Source organism: Sminthopsis crassicaudata, chromosome 6 (assembly GCF_048593235.1).
Source record: "Sminthopsis crassicaudata isolate SCR6 chromosome 6, ASM4859323v1, whole genome shotgun sequence".
Lineage (NCBI taxonomy): Eukaryota > Metazoa > Chordata > Mammalia > Dasyuromorphia > Dasyuridae > Sminthopsis > Sminthopsis crassicaudata.
The window spans coordinates 1,520,189-1,543,824 of NC_133622.1; the positions used below are offsets into that span (position 1 = coordinate 1,520,189).

At 35.0% G+C, this 23,636-nt stretch overlaps 1 protein-coding gene across 3 annotated transcripts in view; it reads right to left on the reverse strand.

The window, feature by feature from the left end:
• Positions 1 to 23,636, reverse strand: part of EVC (EvC ciliary complex subunit 1) — a 107,551-nt gene that overhangs the window by 76,335 nt on the left and 7,580 nt on the right. For all 3 annotated transcript variants that reach the window (XM_074274144.1, XM_074274143.1, XM_074274142.1), the window contains exons 3-6: positions 12,150 to 12,233; positions 7,609 to 7,841; positions 3,151 to 3,235; positions 983 to 1,081 (exon numbers count right to left, since the gene is read on the reverse strand). In XM_074274144.1, coding sequence (XP_074130245.1) covers positions 983 to 1,081; positions 3,151 to 3,235; positions 7,609 to 7,841; positions 12,150 to 12,233 — 501 coding nt within the window. The remainder of the gene's footprint in view (positions 1 to 982; positions 1,082 to 3,150; positions 3,236 to 7,608; positions 7,842 to 12,149; positions 12,234 to 23,636) is intronic.

The window sequence follows — 23,636 nt, forward strand, 5'->3', positions numbered from 1 at the left end:
TGAGCACCATTTAGTAGGTAATTCATCCCCAGCAACAGTGGGAAATGTGCAAAATTTCTAAAATTCTTGCTTGTTTTAAAATGATATTTTACAAAGCAAATCATATAATTATAAAAATTAATATTTTAAAGTTTGTTGAGATATGAATGAGGAAGACTTGGATGGGCTGGGGACATTGAAGAGGTTACTTAACCCCTAAGTTCCCCCAGACATTTTTTAAAGAATCTTTTTTACAAGGGGCCTGCTAATCTTGTCAGAATTTATGGAGCACTGTAAGGTTTACATAGCTCTTGATAGATATTTCATTTGATTGTCACAACAACCCTATGAGATAAATGATATTATGTCCCCTTTCAAGATGATGACATTGAGAAAGACCAAGCAAGATGACCAGAATTACAGCTAGAAAGGCCTTATTTGGAATCAGGTCTTCATGACTCCAAGCCCAGTGCTGTATCTATTGTATCACCCGGCTAATTGGACTGCTCACAAGGCTGGACATAAAATTTAAAAAGAAAAACATCAGCTAAGATTAAAATAACAACTTATATCCTGGAGATGATGAAAGAGGACTAGGTTACAATATTAATAGAATGAATAGGATAATCAATATCATAGATTTAAAGCTAGAAGGAACTTGAGAATGCAGTCCAGTCCCCTGATTTTTAAAATGAGGAAACTGTCCTAGAAAATTTAAAGGACTTGGAAGTACCCAAGTCAGGTTTAGAACTCAAGTTACTTGGATTCTGGAACTATTATTAATCACCTATTATTGATGATCTTTTTAAGAGTCACTGATATTTTACAAACTATATAATCAAAAAATTCTTTATGATTTAAATAGATCACTTAAAAAGGTCTGAAATATACATTCATTTTGAGAGCACATTTTGTTATCACCAACTCTATGTTTGCTGACTAAAATGAGAACCATGCGAGTCTTATGAAAACATTTTTGTGACCCATAAAATGTAGCTCTTACCATTTCTTGTTTTGAAATGATCTTTTGACACAAGTCATCACCAGCTTTCTTCTTTGGAAGACTATCACTTAGGGACATTTTGAGTATCTGGATTAACATCTATCAAAAGAAAAGAAGCAATAATGCAAGACTGGTTTTTACCTATCTTTGAAGTAATATCACTGGATATTTTTTAAAGGAAAACATTGTAGGATATTAGAGTACTGGTCCTAGAAGTTATCATATGGCATAGAATTAAAACATCAAATTGTCAAAAATTATTTTATAGAGCTAGGAAAATAACAATTAATTTGGAAAAACAAAAGGTAAAAAATAACAAGGAAATCGATGAAAAAAGTTAAGATAGGCTAGACATATCAGACATATCTCAAACTACATTATAAAGTAGTAATAATCCAAATAATCAAGTATTGACTAAGAAACATTTAGGAGTTCAGTAGATATACAATAGGCTACAATAAATAATTACAGTAATTTAGTACTTAACAAACCCAAAGATCCAAGATTTTGAGGACAAAAAATTCACTATTTGACAAAAATTTCTGGAAAAACTGGAAAAATATTATGGTAGAAACTTAAGTACAAACCAACATTCACCTCATATACTAAGAAAAGGTCAAAATGGATGTGTCATTTAAACAAAAGGAAATATAATAAGCAAAGTAGGGAAGCATGGAAAATATTGTCTGCTGAATTTATGGATAAAGGAAGAATTTATGATCAAACAAAGGATAACACATCATATAAAATGGATAACCTTGATTATGTCAAATTTAAAAAGGTTTGCACAAACAAAATCAATGCACCCAAGACTAGAAGGAAAACAGGAAAGTGGGAAAACTTTTTTTAACAGCAAGTTTCTCTGATAAAGGCCTTGTTTCTTGAATATATAGAGAACAAAGTTGGATTTACAAGAAAAAAAGTCATTTGTCAATTAAAAGATATGAAAAAGCAGTTTCAGAAGAAGAAATCAAAGTTATCTATAAACACATGAAAAATATTCTAAAATATCAATTAAAGTAAAGTAAATTAAAATGTTTCTGAAGTACCACCTTACACCTATTAGATTGACTAATAGAACAAAAAAAGTAAAAATGACAAATGTATAGTAGACCATGGGTATGGAATTAAACATATACTAGGCATGGTCAGTGATTTTGTTTATTTTGTTTTGTCTTTTTTTTAAGGCAAGATTTTACTGTTGCAGACTCGGAAGACACATAAAAATAGCAATAAAACATTCATTTAAGAAAAATTGTATTTATAATGCCTGTTTTCCTTCAAATCTTTGTCTTGTAATAATATTTTAGACTTTTCAAAGAATGTCATATTTTTTCATCAGGATACTCTATTTTTTACTATTTTTATTCCCCATCAGGAATCATAGTTAAAGTTTTGAAGAGCCTATCTTACACTAAATCATTTTAGAATAAAGCACATATGTGTATAAAAGATAATTATTTTCCATAAATTAAAAATGTCTATAAAGAGATTTGAATAAAATATAAACTTTTCCATCTAGATGGAGGACTTACTATTAAATCACACATATTGACATTTTAAGATCGCATGATTTCTTTACTTGCACCATACTCTCTGCTTATGCAGATCCAAATTACTCCCAGCACAGCTTTGCATTCAGCATCCTAAAGAAATTCTGACTCATAACTAAGGGATTCCTTGAGGAACAATCTTCCTTGATGGAGCTTTCTATTGTGCTCCAATGTTCCTTATACGGCCCTCAGGCATGACACTAAGTCTTTTCAGACTGGTAGGATCCACTAGAACTAGTTCTGTTCTCTGTCTTACTCTTGGAGAATGCAAAGTCACCTCATGTCTAAAGACATAATAAACAGACAAGGGAGTGTGTTAATGGAGGAAGGCATCCATCCTTCTTATAAATAAAGTAGACTTTGTAGACAAAGTGTTATATCTACAGATTCAAACAGCTAACACCAACTTAAGGGCCACCCAGACCATTATATCCATACCTGAGTGAGAATTTCCTTTAGATATAATACTTGAAAAATAGTCATTTGACCTTCTGGTAAAGGGAACTCACCACAGCAATTTCTGCTTCTTCAATGTGTAAAGCCCTCACATTTTCTAATAAAATCTCATTCATATTCAGATAAAAAATACATTAAAAACAATTACCTTCCACCTACCATGTGTTGTTCCTGCCTCAGGTCCTTATCTAAGAGTAGCAGGCTTTTCAGGTGAAGGGTATGCAGACATAAGCTAATATCAAAACTGAAAGGAAAAAAAACTTCATTATAATGATTTAAATAAATGACTCCCATGAAATTTCATTAGTACAATGCTCACCAATGTACATTGTCAACTTTAGTGCTAAATCATTTATATAAATCATGCCTGATGTGTTTTCATTTTCCGACTGTCTTCCTGAGATATTAATATACATAAAAATTCAACTTAAAAATTAAAACCCAAGTTTGAAGATGAATGATGATGGAAAAATAATTTACATTTCTATTTTGTGTCAAAACTGAAAGAATATTTTATGTTCCAAAACCCTCTGAGATAGGTATGTCAAATATTGTCATCAGCATTGTAAGAGATCATTAATCATGGAAATGAAAAGGAATTGAGATGTGATACAGTCAAGGGGTTTTTAACCTAGTAGTTTGTCAATATATAAAAAATATTTTATTTACACAATACATATATTATATATACATGTAATCATAAATATTTTATTGATTTTATTGATCAATATTTTATTGATTCATGCTTTAAAAAGTTATTCTGAGAGATCCAGAGGTTTCACCAGGTTGGAGAAGTGTCCATGAAAGGAACAAGATTAAGATGCCCTGATCAGGTTAAATTTCTCATTTATAGGTGAGAGAACTGAGGCTCAGAGAGATAGATGTGTTGCCCAGTCTACATCCTTTCTGTCAGAGACAGAAAGTGAACCTCAGCATCCTGACACAGTTGCTTCTCAAAGTATGAGAATAAGCTAAGAAAGAGTCAGAGAAGCTGCTCTTTCTGGGACATCAGGCAGAGCCCATTTGTCAGGAAAGGACATGACAAGAACCATAATCCCAACAACTAATGATGATGAAGTGCTTTGCAGTTAAAGTGCTTTCACGTGCAACATCTCTTCTAAGCCTTAGAGTTACTCTCTAAAGTAGGGAGGTGCCATCGATATCTTTATACCCATCTTACAGATGAACCCAAGACTTTTAGTGATGAAATTAAGCTCAAGGTTATACAACTAGCCAGAAGGAATCGGAGGATTCCAGCATAGAATCTCTAACTTCAAATGCAGTATGTCATACATTATAGTTCACACCTTAGCATGTCAATTTATCTTCGTGACCAATTTATTTTTTCAGTTTGCATGATCTTTTGAGATAATAATGAAGATCAGCACAGAGTTCTCTTGCTAAGCCCCATGACTTATGTTCAGATCTTCTCTTAGAAGGTAGAGGAAAAACCCAGAGCTAATGACTACTCATTAAAATGTAAAGATCTTGATCATTGTGAAATGGCATCCAAGTGTGTGCAGGCTGCAAATGAAAGAATAAAATAGATATTATATTTAAAATGTCTAAAAGTTATCAGCCCTAGAAGAGATATAGTTGAGAATTATATGTGTGATTGAACTTTGAAGCAAGTGACAGGAAGAGACAGAAGGTAAAAGAGATAAAAGAAAAAAATCAAATGGAAGAAATGTGTGGACAGGATTAATCAATTTTAGCTTCTCCTTCATAGTGACAGAGTGAGAAGGAACGAGAAACATTGGAAATTAAGTAAAGATTAGGCTAAAGACAATCTCCAAGGATCAGGAGGAAAGTTATCTATTGCCAGGATCAGTCCTTTTAAGCCAGGCTGAAAATTATTTAGGAAGCTAACCCACGAATTGTTATCCCTGGAGTGATAAGACATTATATGCTGGAGAGGTTTGTTGAAAAGAATTTAAACATTATGTACAGAGAATGAGAGAGTACTGAGTCAAAAAAACTAGAATTAGGAACATGTTAAGTTGAGCATAATAGAAACTGAGGCATAAAAATAAACAATACAATGATAAATACCTAATAATATAAATGGATAAAACAATGAAACAAGCTGAGTTTGGGCCCAGAGAAAAACTGTGAAAGTACCCCATCTCAATGACCTTCTGGTAAAGGCCCCATATCCAAAATATATAAGGAAAAGATTAGAATAAGAGTCACTTCTCAATAAAATTATCAAAGGTAACAAAGAGGTACTTTTCAAAGGAAGAAATCCAAGGTACTAGCAATTTTATGAAAGAATGATGCAAATTATTAATAGTCAGAGAAGTGTAAATTAAAGAAATCTAAGGTTCTTAACCTCAAGTTGATAAAAATAAAGAAAAAGAGAAGCAAGGGAGACACCAATGCTGAAAACTGGAGAGGCTGTGGGCAAACAGATATGTTCATGTGATGATGTCAAGCCATTCTGCAAAGCAATTTGGCACTATTCCCCAAAAGTCATTGAATAGTAATATACCTTTCAACCAGGGATATCTTTAAATGATATCTACTATCTTAGGAAAGAAAAGGACCCAGATGTAAGATACTTAAAGCATCTTCTTTTGGTTAAGAGGATTTTCAGCCATTGGGAAATGGCTGGACAAATTACGAACATAATAGGATATTTTGGCATTATAGGAAATTGTGAAAGGATGATTTCAGACAAATCTGGGAAGTTGTGTGTAAACTGAGACAGAGAATTGGGAGCAGATTCAGATGTATAATGTATAATATATTATACCTAGGATATACTATAAGATATTTAATCTGTATGGGAATGCCTGCCATCTAGGGGAGAGGGTGGAGGGAAGGAGGGGAAAAACTCGGAACAGAAGGGAGTACAAGGGATAATGTTGTAAAAAAAATTACCTATGAATATGTACTGTTAAAGAAAATGTTATAATTATAAAAATTAATAAAAAAATAAAATTTAAAAAAAGAATAATAATGTATACAATAACAATACAAAGGCAAATAATTTTAAAAGATGTAAGATAGATCTCTGGTTAACAAAAAGATCAATAACAATTCCTGGGAAAAAACAAAAACAAAAACAAAACAAAACAAACAAACAAACAAGCAAAAAAAACAGATGTTCAATAATATTACCTAGGGGACAGGTAGGTGGTGCAGTGAATTGAGCAGTATCCCTGAAAGGAGGAGCTGAGTTCAAATCTAGCTTCAGACACTTAACACTTCCTAGCTGTGTGACCCTGAGCAAGTCACTTAACTCCAATTGCTTTAGCAATAATAATAATAATAATATAATAATAATAATAATAATAATAAGGTTACCCAAATTGTGAGGTGAGTATTCAAATTTATTTTGTGCATATTTCTTATAAGGTTGTTGGTTTTAAATTTGGGAGGACTCTTCTGACAAAAGAAAAAAAGCAAAGAAAAAGGTGTCAGACCTATTGACTCAACTGTATTGCACTTGATCACATTCATTAAAAACGTGCTACAATTTAATAAGTGCCCGAGCAGCATATTTCTTAGGTGTATAGTCCAGAGCTGGAAGCAAACTCAGCTTCTACAAGAAACAAATCTCTTTTCCAACATTCTAAACAAGAGATGATGTGGTATCTTCCTGAAAAGCTACTATAATAAAAAAATTGCCTCAAGAGAGAGCATCCTCCATTTTTAAATTTTGACTCTAAGTCAAAAAGTACTTTTTACTAGTTGCCTTTTTGTTGTTCTTATTAGGTAATAAGAGCATCCTGCACAGCACCCTTGAATTCTGATCTTGGCTCTGCCATTTCTGATCCAAAGCAGATTATTTTCTTTCTCTATGCCTGATACTGATTTATTCAAAATGGGGTGTGTTTTGCACCACCTGCCTCCATGTGCTGTTGGAAGGCTAAAATCATGCAGTTCTTACAACCCTAAGCCTCTGCGCATACGTAAGGGGATGCCATTATCACCACCACCATCATCACCAAAAAGTATTTATTACAAGTAATACTGTATAACCCTGAGGCAACTGGGTGCTGAAGTGAATACAGTGGAAAATAGAGAGACCTGAATTCAAATTCATCTCTTCCTAGCTGTGTGGGGCAATTCACCTAACCTGTGCTTGCTTCAGAATCTAACTTTAAAATAGGGGTAAAAATATCACCTATTTTCATGGATTATTGAGAGAATAAAATGAGACATCTAAATAAAATATTGTAAAATCAGAGATTGGCAAAATTTAAGTTCTATGTAAAAACTATATATAAAACTGTGCCTATGATGTATCATTTATTAATAATAGTAACATGTCTACTTTGTGAGTAGTTATGCCCAGGTCTAAATGACCCCATTTAAGGTTTTGTTGGTAAAGATACTGGCGTGGATTGCCATTTCTTTCTCCAGCTCATTTTACAGATGAGGAAACTGAGGCAAACAAGGTTAAGTGAAATATACAGGCCAGCAAGTGTCTGAAGCCAGAATTGAACTCAAGAAGATAAGTCTCTCTGAGTCTGGAACTCTTCTGCCTGCAGCATCGTGTGGCCTAACTGCAGGGATAAAGCCCCAGATTCTTATGTGACTGTCAGGTAACTCAGAAAACCTATCCTCGCCAGTATCACTTCCCCTAGAATATTATCACTTGATCCTTACCTTTCACAGGTTAGCACCTCAGGGAAACAGGTCACCTTAGGAAAGGTTCTGTCATGGAATCGGTCATCACTAATAGCAGAGTGCATGCTGCTAGAACAACTGCAGTCTTCTTTGTCTCCCTGGCTGAGGGATCCAAGACTACTTGAAGGAGAAACTTCCATCATTTGATTAGGCAAAATTGCCTGCTTCAAATTTTCATGCAAAGAAGGATTGGATGATCCATCAGCAAGAGGCTATTATAACAGAAAAGGGAGGGAGAGAGGGATTGGTGGCTCTTCATAATTCAGTGTTGCAAAAGAAAGGAAGCACTCTATTTGTTATTAACTAATGGCATTCTCAAATGTTCACTTTCAAGCTGTACATATATAATACTTCTGATAGGACTGAAGTAACCAGCAAATGTGGTTATATATTTGGGTTAATATTTTCTCCCTGAATTAACCAAATAGGTTAGTTCTTTTTACAAAATGAAGACAGTATTAGAGAAATTTAAAATACAGACAGAAATCTTTGCCTGGCATTTATTTTTTATTAAAGCTTTTTATTTTTTAAACATATACATAGATGATTTTTACATTTACTCTTGTAAAATCTTGTGTTCAAAATTTTTTTCTCTCTCCCTTTCCTCCCACCCCCTTCCCTAGTAGGCAAATAATCCAATATATGTTAAACACATGCAAATCTTCTACACCTATTTCCACAATTATTATGCTGCAAAAGAAATATATCAAAAAAGAAAACAAAATTCAAGTATACTACAACAAAAAAGTGAAAATTCTATGCTGTGATCCACATTCAGTCCTCATAGTCCTCTCTCTGGGTACAGATGGCTCTCTTCATCAAAAGGCTATTGAAACAAGCATTTTTGACCTTTAAAAAAGAATTCCATTTTTACCTTTTTTATGCTTCCCTTGAGTTCTATAATTGAAAATTTAATTTTCTGTTCAGCTCTGGTCTTTTCATCAAAAACAAATGAAAACTCTACATTGCACTGAATGTCTATCATTTCCCCTGAAAGATAATGTTTAATTTTACCGAATTATTGATTTGTGGCTGCAATCTAAATTCTTTAGTCCTTCAGAATATCATATTCCATGATTTTCAATCCTTTAAAATGGAAAATACTTGGTCCTGGGTAATTTTGATTGTGGATTTTCAAAATTTGAGTTGTTTCTTTCTGGTTAGTTGTAGTATTTTTCTTGATCTGATAATTCTGGAATTTAGCTGCAATATTCCTTAGCATTTTCATATTGTTTTCTGATGAAGTATTTTACATTTTCTTGTGGGGTTTTTTCCATTGCAGGGGTATATTGATTCTTGATGACTCATTGAGTAATTTGCTTCTGTTTGTTCAATTCTAATTTTTAGATTTGAAAATAAAAATAAAAAATTTGAAAATAATTTCTTCAGTTAACTTTTTTATCTCCTTTCGCATTTGGTCAAATGACCTTTTAAATGAGTTGTTTTGTTTATTGGATTTTTTTTTCCATTTTAGAAATTCTGCTTTTCAAGGAGGTGGTTTCATTTTCCATTTTGCCAAACTTTTCTTTAAGGAATGATTTTCTTCAAATAATTCCTATATTTCCTTTTTCAGAGCTCTCACTTCCTTTACCAATTTTTTTTTCTAATTCTCTTTTAAGATCCTTTTTTGAATTCTTCCCAGAGAGCCTGATATGATAGAGACCAATTTATGCTACTCTTTGAGCTTCATCTGGGGATGTTTTGCCTTTTGTGTCCTCAGGGTTGAGGTCTGTTCTTCTATCTCCATAAAAGCTATCTATTTTTTGCTCATTTTAAAGGGGAGATTGTACTAAGCTTCCTCTACATGTGACAGTGGCTTCATGCTGCCTTGGGGCTGGTGCTGCTGGCTTCCTTCCTGCACTAGATAAGTGTGGCCAAGTCTCATGTATAGCTGGGATTCAGAGTCTCACTATTTGCCTTTTGTAGTTCTGTTGGATTCTCACAGCTAATATGCTGATCCACTGCCTTCTGAACCAGGACAGAGTAGCCAATGCTGCTGTATTTTTGCTGAGAGCCTCCCAGTAGATTTCCCTGGCACATGGATGCAACTCCATCACTGAGCTACTCCTGTACCCAGCTGGCTCCCCTGTGTCCAATTGTTTCCCCTGTTCCCAGCAGTATCCTCTGTGCCTGAATGGAGACAGATCTTTCCTAAAGTCCTTCCAAGTAACTTTCTGCTGGAAATTTGTGACACTCCAAGTATTTGTGAGTTCTGTCACTCCAAAATCTCTTCAGAGACTTGATCTGGTGTTGATCTAAGGGAAGCTAGGAAGAGCTCAAAGACCCATCTACTTTCTGCCATCTTGGCTCTACTCTCCTTTGCCTGGCATTTAAAGCCCTTGTCACCCCATGTCCATCTTATCTTATTACTGGATTTATCTCATACTACTTCCTTGTATACATGATGCTTCAGACTGAAAAGCTGATGTCCCTGGAATACATTTTGTATTTGGTTTCCATGTTTTCCCTCAGGCAGTTCCTTATGTTATGAGTATAATGGTCTCCTACTCAACCCACCTGCTGAATTCTTACACATCTTTTAAAGCCTAAAATAAGAACTACTTCCCTCAGGATTCTCCATTTGATATTTCCTCTTGCTGTTGGGCAGCTTCTTTTGCCTCTCACAGCAGTTTATTTTTGTGCTTTCTATTGAACTTATCTTCTGATTATTGTCAGCTGTAGATATTAGTGTTGGGCATCTTAACTCCCTATCAGCCACCAGCCTCCAACCTCCATGAAGATAGGTATCAAGTCTTCCCTGTGCTACTTGTCTTAGTAGGATCCCATACAGTCCTACACATGATAGAATACTAAAGCTTGTTGCATTTAAGAGAAAAAAAAAACTGGACCTTTGAATACTTTTTTCCCTTCTAGGTTTCTATTTGCAAACACTAAAACACTGAAATAATCTGATTTGGGGATATTCTAGGAGCTGTCATATCTGGGAACTCTCTGGGATGGCTGGACCTTTTCTCTTTTAGATAATCTCAAGAGAAGCCAGTCTCTGAAGAGCTCTGCCTTTTTTTGTCTTCTAGATCTGCTAGCCCTTGCCCACACAAGAAGGAGTAGAAAAGCAAAGTGCAGAGTAACTGGCATTTGTCCTAGTAGGAGCTGCCATCATCAAGCTACACAAATATCAAGGTCTTGGACTACTGTCCTCTCCTCTCTGAACTTAATTCTCAGATCTCTGTTACCAAGTGCTTTATCTTCTACTATTGTCTATACTGCTTGTCTAGACACTTTTTCCAGTAGATTCCTCTTCTCTTAACAAAGTCCTGAAGCAACCTCTTTTGGCCTGTCCCACATTCTTTCTCCCCATGGTCTTGTATGACAAAATGTCCCTTTTATGTATCTCTCTTATGTACTCATCACTCACTATATTTTATTAAAATTGTTTGTGTTCATATTATCTTAAGCAGCAGGCAACACAAAAATGGGCAGTGAGACTATCATAATTTACTGAGTCCTGATTATCTTAACTTTCCATCATGTCTTAAATGCTCTCTCACCCTAGAACTTCCATCATCAGCTGTGACCTTGGGAACATCCATTCATCTCTATGACATTTTTCTATTGGTAAGTTCTTTCATTTTGAGGAAAGACTCAGACCCACACACTTCTTTCCCCACCTAGTACTCATCTCGCTACCATGTCTTTCATAAGAACCCCTCATCTCAAATTTCCAGCAATCATTTTTTAATGCACTATGTTCTTCCAGTAGAGTGTCAGGCCCATGAGGGCAGGAATTGCCTTTCTGTTTTGCTCATTTTATATTCTGAGGATTTGGCTGGCACTGTGCCTGGATTGGCACTGGCTCACTTGGATTATCACAATAATTTTTTCAAATCTCTCCCCCCACTATCTATTTTCAACACAGCTTCCAAAGTTACTGTCCTGAACATGGATCAAATCATGTTGCTGTCCTCCTCCCTTACTTCCAGTGGCTGCTAGCACTTATAGGATCAAATCTAAAGTGCATATTTAAAGTTCTTTACAACTTAAGTTCAATTGACCTTTCCAATCTAATTACACAGTACTACCTTTTGTACACATTATGGTCCAGCCAATTAATTTGTCTTATTCTTTCTCCTAAATGGCATTTGTGACTTTATGCCTTTGTACTGATTATGCAACATACCTGGAAGATAATTCTTTTTCCTTCCCATTTCTTAGAATCCCTATTTATCTCTTTGAAAGGCTGAGCTGAAGCAAAAATTTCTACATGAAGCCTTTCCTTATCCACGCTTTCGAGCTTCTAACATCTTTCCTATAAAATCAACTCATTTCTAATTTTTTTTATATATATTATCAGACTCTCACTGTAACGCATGGGTATTGATACCATTCCATATTAGTATTGATATATTTCTATCTTTGCATCTCTTCTCAAAATTAGGTACTGTCTCATTTTAGTTTTTTAATAACCAGTTCCTAGTACAGTGCTTGACAAATGGAAAGTATTTAATCAGTGCTTCTTGAAGAACTAAGGAGTTTTATAGAATAATCTTCTGAATACTTACCCTAAATTTTTGATTGATGGGATAGACCACTTTTGCCTTCAATGCAAATGCTGTGATGTTACTGTTGAGTGGCGAGTCATATTCCTGAATAACAAAAAAAAGGAACAAAACATTTGAAGCTTTCAGTGAAAGAATGCACATGCTGACATGTATTTACAAAATTCAAGGCCTTATTATGCCTTATGCATTTGGGGAAATGAACAGATTAAGGAGCTGTCTAAACAAACGTTTAGAACTGGCCCAGGAAGTGGTTTTTAAATAATTTATCAAAAAAAGTGAGACATCCTTTGTCTTACTTTTAGAGTTATGTTATGACAGAAAAAAAATCTTAGTTAAAAAGACATATGCAGCTACCATTCTAATTATAATTCTTATGGAAAGGAAAAACGAATGTGTAGAGTGGCCAAATGAATGGAGAAAGAAAAAGAAAGACAGAAAGAAAGAAGCTAGTGATAGGGATTTATACAAGGAATCTCAAAAGTATTCATGCAGTCTTAGGCTAGGAAGGAATACAGGCAAAATATGAAATATGTTATATTATCATATATTATAGAGTGTTATTAATAGACGTATAGCTACAGACCCAAGGGGAATGAATAAATAAGAATGCAACCTAAATATAACCTTCTTCCATGCCAGGCCACCACCTGGTCACTCAAAGTTTAAATCATTCCAGTTAGAGTGATCATATATCACCAGAACAAAGTATCAACTATCACCCAAATCCCTACAAATAGTACTAAAGAATATCAATAAAGATGTGTCTCAAAATTGGCATGTGTAAAAGAAAGAATGGAAGAAGAAAAGGGGGAAAGGAGGGAGGAAGGGTGGAAAGAAAGAAGGGAGGGAGGAAGAGAGAAAGTGGAGGAGGGTAAGCATTTGTAACTCTCTCATTTTGTGATTTCTCAATCTGAAGTTCTAAATGTTCTAGTAGGATAGATTGAATCAATGATATATTATATAGCAGAGCTTGAAAAGAACAGAGGAATTTGTTAGAGGTGAAAGAGATCTGAGAGAATAGGAAAGAGAATGTTGGAGCCAAAATATTTTAAACTCCAGTAAGCATTACTACAGAAATGGAGAATCCTAAAATCCCCTTTATATAACAGTTTCATTTGAAAAAAGTGCTTCCTTCCAACAACCCAGGGAGATATTCAGTGCAAACAATATCTTCCTTATTTTATAGATGATGAACATTAGAACAGGAAAAGACCTTAAAGGTCATCGAGTCTAACCCCCTATTTTTATGACAAGGGAACTGAAGCCCAGAAAGGTACGTGGAAGTATCCAAAATGCTATAATTCAGTCATTTTTATCAAAAAGCAAAAAGAGGGGCCTTCCTCAATCAAGGATTGTACAAAGACATACAATCTAGAATCAGAAAACTCAAAATCTGACATTTGCCCCTCTTTTGTCTAATTCAAAGTAAGACCTTTTCTTAAAAACCAGTAGCTAATAATAGGCAATATAAATAATGGAAAGTGGGATTCAGGAGGAGAGAAAAAAGCCCAGCTCCAGCACTTACTACCTTGCACATTCTTCAGTATCCTTATCTGCAAAATGGATGAGGAAAGGGGAGATGATTTGGAGACTTTCTGTGCCTAGATTGGAAATTGTCATTTTTAGCTATGTAGTTTAATTATAGTTTAACTATGTAGGTATCTAATAAAATAATTCTAACTTCTAAATTATGCTCTCATACTAGTTTAAAGGCATATTAAATTTCGAAGAATTTCCCTAAATTATTCCCCCTGTTTTTCAAGCAAATTTTGAGGGGAAAGGAAAGATAAGAGTTATTGTTCTCCATTTATAGCGATCACTGAACTTCACTAAATCCTGGGTGAGAGACTTGGACTAAATGTTCTTTAAGGTTCAGATTATGAATAATAAGGTAGGATTTGGTATCATTTCAGGGTCTGGAAAATTTAGTTAGTTATCACCTGTTGGAGATCAGTTATACTGTGCTCTTTCACCAAGACAATGGCACATATAGAGATAGCAAGATGGGCTAATGAGAGCTGTGAGCAGACAATGACTGCATAGAAATTCTACCAATCCCAATAATGCTCTGAATCAATCACAAATAATATACTAAAGTACCTAAAACTGATTCATTCTCTATTGGAGTATTCAGTTGCCTTTGTTTGCTTTCCTATAAATCAACATGCCTCCTAAGGTTGGTGGGAGATTCAGAGGCCATCTGCCTTGGGACAGATTTGAGCCTAGTACTGGGAATGATGTAAGGGGGATTTCTCTTCAAAAAGGGTTGTGGACCTCGGAGAGCATGGAGAATCTCATCCCTGATTGATAGAGAGCTCAGGGCCACCAGAGGGGGTTCAGGGTGTCCTCTGCAACCACTGCTTGTTCTGAGATGCTGCACCTCCTCCTCTGATTGACGTGCTACTGAACTAAAAGCCATGTTCTGGCTGCTCAGGAGCTGGACCTCAGCTCCCTTTAGACCATCAGCAGAGTCAGCCGAGTTTGTTGGCTACCATCGGTTCATTTCTAAGGCATTTGAAAATGCTACCTCGAGACAACAGTATATTAAAAAGAGGCAGTCTGCATTCAGTGGAGCATTGGCAAGTGCCCAGGCCAGTGACATTTTCCATGCTTGCCTTGTTTTATGTGTTTATGTGCAGCCTAAATGCAACCTTCTTCCATGCCAGGCCACCTGGCCACTCCAAATTTAAGTCACTCCACCTCCATTTATCCAATATCATCAGAAGAAAACATCCACCATCCAAAACCTCCCCGCAAATACTAAATACTAAAGAATACCGCCAAATATGTTTCTCTGGATGGGCATACCATCTTATTTTCTTTTGCCTATTTTTCCATTTAAATTTGTGATGATGATAAATAAATGGTGATGATGATGAGCCTAGGGCCCAAGCCCAAGGAGTCTTACTGCATTTTTTACTTAGCCAGAAAAAAAATTTTTAAAGTACAATTTACTAAAAATGTTTTAAAGAGCTATTCTGAGAAAAGATTTTTTTTTTTTGGCTAGCCATAGAGATGCTGGAAAATATAAATGCATTGTCAACAAGGCAGTACAAGCCGATGGATCAGCCTCTGCAGCTACAGCAGGACAGGGTTATGCAGTTGGATACAGAGCAAACAAATTATATACATCAGTTTAGGTTCAGCCCGAAGTTTTGTCCTAAACTGTTTAACTTCATTTGACCTATTTGAGGTGAATGAATTTCTAAGTGGCTCCAGTTCTCTTTTGTCTAGCTCAGTGTAGAGTCTCTACATCCATGAGCCAGCTGGTGGTTTTGGCCTGGGTGGTCCATCTTCAGGGAATAGTTATGTGCATTGCGTGGCTTTGTGTCAAAGATGAGAGCCCCCAAATTGGCAGTGAAGCAGAAACAGATGTCTGTGGTAGACCAGATGGCCGGGGTCCCTTCAGACTGTGTATGATTGTGTGACTCTGGGAGATGCGTACAAGTTCTTGGATGAGGAAGTATCTTCACCTGGTTTGTCTGTATCAGGGCTTTTTATCTTGGGGTCTGTGAATCTCTTAAATATAAATATATATTTATGTATATATACATACATATATATGTATATGATAATGATTTCAATAGAACTGATTTCTTATATAATTCTTTGTATTTTATGCATTTTTCCTAAGGAGGGATCCATAGATTTCAGGAAACAACCATCAAAAATGAAATATCAAGAACCTCTTGACCTCTTGAGATAACTTATAGTGATTTTGAAATTTGTAAACTTATTAATACAGAAAGACTTTTACTTTTGCCTTTGTATGTATGGTATCTAGGAGAATATTTCAGACAAAGTGGGTGTTTAGTATATATCTATTGAATCAAAGTAAACATTTTGTTTATATTGACAATTATTATGATCATTTGATATATATTCATATGGTGATTCAAGGCTATTTCACCTCATTTAATATCAGTACGTGAAATAGGTAGAATAGGAGTAATTGTTTGACATTCACTGTTATTTTATTTCCTCCCTTATCTTCTGCCTCACACAGACACATTGAGAAAGTAATAAAAACAAAATCCATCACAAACATATGTAATCAAGCAAAATAAAGTCTTTCATTGGCCATTTGCAAATGCATACTGACAGAAAGACACATATCCATATGTATATAAACATATACCTATATTGGTTCTTCAGTTATACAGTTGTGTCTATGATCCCAATTAGGGTTTTCTATGACAGAGATACTGGAAGGGTTTATAATTCCCTTCTCCATATCATTTGACAGATGAGGGAAACTGAGGCAGATTTAAATGACTTGCCCAGGGTCGTTCAATAGGTTTCTAAGCCTCGACTTGAACTCAGAAAGAGTAGATTTCCTGACCCTACATCCATCATTCTATCCACTGCACTACCTGATTGCTAATGAATATAAATATATGTATGTTATACATGTATATGTATGTATGTATATGAGGAGGACAGGGATCATTAACCCTATTTAATAGATAACAAATGAGGCCCAAAGAGAGGCGATGGGCCTAAGGGTCACACAGTAGTACAAGCTGAATTTTCAACTTTGGCCTTATCATCCTTCAGACCATATTTCAATGTCCAATTCCTAAAAGTCCTTTGTATACAAGGACTTTTGTCTTATATTTGTATACAAATACAAAAGGTTTTTGTAACATAATATAATTGCTAAGAAAATTGGTTAGAATGTAAGTGCAAAGTTATTGAAAGCAATTTTGCAATTGAAATAATTGTGTGTCTATAGGAGTATGGGATTTCCACAAAAAGAATGTGCCTCCTTCTCCAGAAAAAGAACATTCAAAATAAGTAAGGAATCCATTGGTTATAGAAAGCTAAGCTCACATCACAGAATTCCTTAGACTTGGCTAAAATCTGTTAGGAAAACAACAAGGCAGCAGAGGATCTTAGATTTGGGAGGATGGAACCTTAGAGTCAAACGGATGAGGAAACTGAAGGCAAGTTGAAGTGAATTGTTGAAGAATCCAAGACTGGGATTCCAACAGAGGCCTCCCTGACTCCTGGTGCAGGGCCACGCTCCAGAGCTCTCAGGGCCTGTGTGCTGCGCCAAGGAAGGTCACCAGTGACAATCTATGGAAGTTTCCAAGTGAATTATAAAAACAGTCTTGACTGAAAGGAACAGCAGGAGATGAAGATATGTTGATTAGGGCATTCTCGAGGGAACTAATGGAACTCCAGGGGATCTCATCGGGCCCCCAACTTTTAGGGCCACTTTTTAGTTATCAATTAAGAAGGGAAAATCACGAGCATTTTTGTAAAGCGTGTGTCCCCCAGGAGCCCACAGAGACCTTTTGCTTTATGTCCTACAATGATTAGCTCAATACTGAGGAACTGCTCTTAGGAGAAAATAAATAGCTTACAGATTAGAAATGCCTTTTAATGGAGAGAGAGGCAGTCTGTTCAACCTTCCTGTGGGTCAGGTTGAGGTTAGTAATTCATTTATAAACCCATGAGAAGTTATGAAGAACCTCAACTTACAAAGTTGCTTCCTACACCTTCCAAGCTGATATTTACCTGAATAATTTAAGATTTAAAAAGCACCTTTTACCTATTCAAGTCTCAGAGCAGCCCTGTGAAGTAGGTACTACATAGATTTTATTTTTTATTGTATTTTATTTACAAAACATATGCATGGGTAATTTTTCAACATTGACCCTTGCAAAGCCTTCTGTTCCTACTTTTTCCCTCCTCTCCACCTCCTCCCCTAGATGGCAGATAGTCCCAAACATGACAAATATGTTAAAGTAGATATTAAATACAATATGTGTATACATATTTATACAATTATTGCTGCACAAGAAAAATCATACTTAGAAAAAAAATAAAAATAACCTGAGAAGGAAAATAAAATGCAAGCAAACAGTAACAGAGAGTGGGAATGCTATGTGGTGATCCACAATCATTTCCCATAATTCTTTTGTTGGGTGTAGCTGGTTCTCTTCATTATTGCTCTATTGGAACTGGTTTGGATCATCTCATTGCTGAAAAGATCCACATCCATCAGAACTGATCCTCATACAGTATTATTGTTGAAGTATATAATGATCTCCTGGTCCTGCTCATTTCAATCAGCATCTGTTCCTATAAGTCTCTCCAGGCCTTTCTGAAATCATCCTACTGGTCATTTTTTACAGAACAATAATATCCCATAACATTCATATGCCACAATTTACCCAGCCATTCTCCAATTGATGGGCATTCATTCAATTTCCAGTTTCCTGACACTACAAAAAGGGCTGCCACACACGTTTGTGCACCCATGGGTCCCTTTCACTTCTTTAAGATCTCTTTGGGATAGAAGCCCAGTAGCAATACTGCTGGATCAAAGGGTATGCACAGTTTGATGACTTTTTGAGCATAGTTCCAAATTGTTCTCCAGAATGGTTGGATCCATTTACGACTCCAACAATGCATTAGTGTTCCAGTTTTCCCACATCCCTTCCAACATTCATCATTATCTTTTCCTGTCATCTCAGCCAATCTGAGAGGTGTGTAGTGGTATCTCAGAGTTGTCTTACTTTGTATTTTCTGATCAATAATGATTTGGAGCATCTTTTCATGACTAGAAATAATTTCAATTCCTTCATCTGAAAAGTATGTTCATATCTTTTGACCATTTATCAATTTGAGAATGGCTTAATTTCTTATAACTTTGAGTCAATTCTCTTGATATTTGGAAATGAGGTCTTTATCAGAACCTTTGACGTAAAAATGTTTTCCCAGTTTATTGCTTCCCTTCTAATCTTGCCTGCATTAGTTTTGCTTGAACAAAACCTTTGTAATTCAATATGATCAAATTTTTCTATTTTGTGATCAGTAATGATCTCTAGTTCTTCTTTGGTCACAAATTCCTTCTTCCTCCACAGGTTTGAGAGGTAAATTATCCTATGTTTTTCTAATTTATTTATAATCTCATTCTTTATGCCTAGATCGTGAACCCATTTTGATCTTATCTTGGTGTATGGTGTTAAGTGTGGATCTATGTCTAGTTTCTGCCATACTAATTTCCAATTTTCCCAGAAGTTTTTGTCAAATAGTGAATTCTTATCCCCAAAAGCGGGGATCTTTTGGTTTGTCAAACACTAGATTGTTATAGTTATTAATTATTTTGTCCTGTAAACTTAACCTATTTCACTGATCAACTAGTCTATTTCTTAGCCAATACCAAATGGTTTTGGTGACCAGTGATTTATAATATAGTTTTAGATCTGGTATAGCTGGGTCACCTTTATTTGATTTTTTTTTCTTTTGTTCCCTTGAAAGTTGTGACCTTTTGTTCTTCCAGATGAAAAATGTTATTTTTTTCTAGGTCACTAATATAGTTTCTTGGGAGTCTGATTGGCATAACACTAAATAAATAGATTAGTTTGGGTAGTAATGTCATCTTCATTATATTTGCTCAACCTATCTAAGAGCACTTAATGTTTTTCGAATTGATTAAATCTGACTTTGTGTGAAAAGTGTTTTGTAGTTTTGCTCATATAGTTATTGACTTTCCCTTGGCAGATAGATTCCCAAATATTTTATACTATAGACAGTTATTTTAAATGGAATTTCTTTTTGTATCTCTTGCTGTTGGATTTTGTTAGCTATGTATAAAATTGTAGAGGATTTATGTGAATTTATTTTCTATCCACAACTTGGCTAATGTTGTGGATTATTTCTAATAGTTTTTAGTAGAATCTCTGAGGTTCTCTAAGTATATGATTATATCATCTGCAAAAAGTGATAATTTGTTTTCCTCATTACCTATTCTAATTTATTTAATCTCTTTTTCATCTCTTATTGCTGAAATTAGCATTTCTAATACAGTATTGAATAGTAATGGTGATAGTGGGCAACTTTGTTTCACTCCTGGTCTTACTGGGAATGGTTCCAGTTTATTTCCATTACATAGTATGCTTACTGATGATTTTAAATAGATGCTACTGATTATTTTAAGGAAAGTCCATTTGTTCCTATACTCTCAAGTGTTTTTTTTAATTCATTTTTCCAAATTATACCCTCCCTCCCTCCACTCCTTCCCCCCCCCCCATGCCAGGTAATCCCATACATTTTACATGTGTTACAATATAACCTAGATACAATATATGTGTGTAAATACCATTTTCTTGTTGCACATTAATTATTAGCTTCCGAAGGTATAAGTAACCTGGGTAGATAGACAGTAGTGCTAACAATTTACATTCATTTCCCAGTGTTCCTTCTCTGGGTATAGTTATTTCTGTCCATCATTGATCAACTGGAAGTGAGTTGGATCTTCTCTATGTTGAAGATTTCCACTTCCATCAGAATACATCCTCATACAGTGTTGTTGTTGAAGTGTATAATAATCCCCTAGTTCTGCTCATTTCACTGGGCATCAGTTGATGTAAGTCTCTCCAAGCCTCTCTGTATTCCTCCTGCTGGTCATTTCTTACAGAGCGATAATATTCCATAACCTTCATATACCACAATTTACCCAACCATTCTCCAATTGATGGACATCCATTCAACTTCCAGTTTCTAACTACAACAAAAAGAGCTGCCACAAACATTTTGGCACATACAGGTCCCTTTCCACTCTTTAGTATTTCTTTGGGATGTAAGCCCAATAACAGCAATGCTGGGTCAAAGGGTATGCACAGTTTGACAACTTTTTGGGCATAGTTCCAAATTGCTCTCCAGAATGGCTGGATTCTTTCACAACTCCACCAACACTCTCAAGTGTTTTTAATAGGAATGGATGTTGGCTTTTACAAATGCTTTTTCAAATGCTTTTTCTGCATCTATTGAGATGATCATATGGTTTTTTTAATTTGGTTATTGATATAGTCAATTATGCTAAGAGTTTTCCTAATATTGAACAGCCCTGCCTTCCTGGTATAAATCTCCCTTGGTCATGGTATATTATCTTGGAGATGATTTTCTATAATCTGTTTGCTAATGTTTTATTTAAGATTTTTGCATCAATATACATTAGGGAGATTGTTCTATAATTTTCTTTCTCTGTTTTCAACTTACCTGATTCAAGTATCAGTACCATGTCTGTATCATAAAAGGAGTGTGGTAGGACTCCTTCATTCCCTATTTTTTTCAAATAGTTTATATAGCATTGGAGTTAATTGTTCTTTAAATGTTTGGTAGAAGTCACATGTAAATCCATCTGGTCCTGGGGATTTTTTGTTAGGGAATTGATTAATAGCTTGTTCTATTTCTTTTTCTAAATTGGGACTGTTTGAGCAATTTACTTCTTCCTCTGTTAATCTGGGCAACCTATATTTTCCAGGGTATTCATCCATTTCATTTAGGTTATCAAATTTATTGGCATAAAGTTGGGCAAAGTAGCTCCTATAATTGCTCTAGTTTCCTCTTCATTGGTGGATAGTTCTCCCTTTTCACTTTTGAGACTAACAATTTGATTTTCCTTTTTCTAACCAAATTTACCAACTCTTAGTTTTATTTATTAATTCAATAGTTTTTTTAACTTTCAATTTTATTAATCTCTCCTTTTATTGTTAGAATTTCAAGTTTGATATTTGATTATATTATCCTATTTTTTTAAAATAAGGCTTTCTTCAAAGTCATACAGTTAATAAGTATTATAGGAAGAATTTGGATGAAGTTCGAAGGAATCATAGGTTTAAGAATTGACAGATACCTTAGTGGGCCATTGGATATAAATTTTTCATTACATAAATGAGGAAACTGACTAAGTACACATTTTAAGAGCCTACTATGTTTTAGTCATGTACTATTTACTTTAGAAATTTCTTATTTGATCCTCATACCAATTGTGGAAGAGAGACTCTATTGTGATTCTTTGTTGATAGTGGAGGAAACTGAAGTAGACAGGCTTGCCCAGAATCTTATGGCTATTAAATGTTAAAGTCTGGAATAGGATTCACATCTTGTTCAATGATCAATCCAATGCCTCTGAGGACCAGCAAAGTTTAAATGACTAGAACACAATCACATCTCTGAAAAGTTTCTAAAATAGGGAAATAGGGATTTCCCTCAGGTGTTCCTCCATGGAATATTCATTTCATGTGCATACTGAACCCCCTGGAGCTTCTGTCTCATCACTATAGATTCATATTGAACTTGTCATTAAAACACCCAAGTGTATATACACACACATGCATAGATTTATGCATATATACATATATGTATATACCTACATGTATGCATGCACATATGTATATGTATATTATATCATACACGTTTATAGATTCAGGCATATATACATATTTGCATGTACACATACAGGTATTTGTATGTACACATACATTATGTATACCTATATGTATGCATGCACACATGTATATACACATATTATGTAATATATACACACAATCTGCTTTTAAGCCACATCTTTCCCATTTCCCATTCATGTAATTAGCTTAATTTTCACCTAAATGAGGAATTTCATTTATATTTGTAACCAGATCAATGGCATCCACTGCTGCTCTGAAACTTAAACTTTTGGAGAACTCCTAAAGCACTTTAGGATTAAGCAACCAGCAGGCATTTGTAAGTACTTATCCTCAAATGTCATGTAAGCAGCAGATGTCACAGGTAGGACTAGAATCTGGCTCTTTGTGGCTTGCTTTTTGTCAGACTAACCTTATATTCAAGAATTATTATTTTTTGAACCTAAGTAAAGGTTTATGTTTTTCCCTCTTAAATTTCACCACTCAAAATTTGCCCCATTAATAGCAGTAGTGAGGGGTTAAACTACTTCACAGATATTTTATTTGATCCTCCACAAAACCCCTTGGAGGTTGGTAGGTATTAGTATTATCCTTGTCTTACATATAAGGAAATGGAAACAGATTTATAACTTTCCTAGGATCATATAGCTAGTAAGTATCTGAGGCTGGATTTAAACTCAAGTCTTCCTGATGGCAGGTCCAGCCTTCTATCCATGTTATACGTAGCTTCTGAGTCTCAGGGGCTGTAATATATTTTCATAAGGATTGACCTCTGGATCATTCTACTGGAGACCTTCCTCTAGACCAACATCAAACCAATTATCACTACTCTAAGTTGTGGAGCCACAACTTGTGCTAGCCTATGTTGTCATCCACCTCCCATTTTAGGAAGAGATAAAGCCATTTTCCCTGAAAATGCAGGAATGCTCTGCTTAAGGAACTCTTCCAATTCTCTAAAAAAGGGAATGAGCTTCAGTAGATGTGACTTGTTCTTGAACCTATGACGCCTCCAATGATCATCACTTAACTTTAGGAGTACTTATAAACCATCTCTTTAATAATCTCTCCTAGAATTTTGCTTGAAAAAGATAAGATTGTATGGGGGAAAGTCCTAGGTGTCAGCCTAATTTATACTATGTATACCGTCTAAGTTTAAAGGGGTGTTTTGGGCTCTTTTCAGCAATCATTATGTAAAAAGCCAGAACTTGTATCATTTTGAATAATAAATGGTTTGTTCTAGTTTTGTTTTTTCTCCAATTTACTGTCCTAGGATGCAAGTATAAAA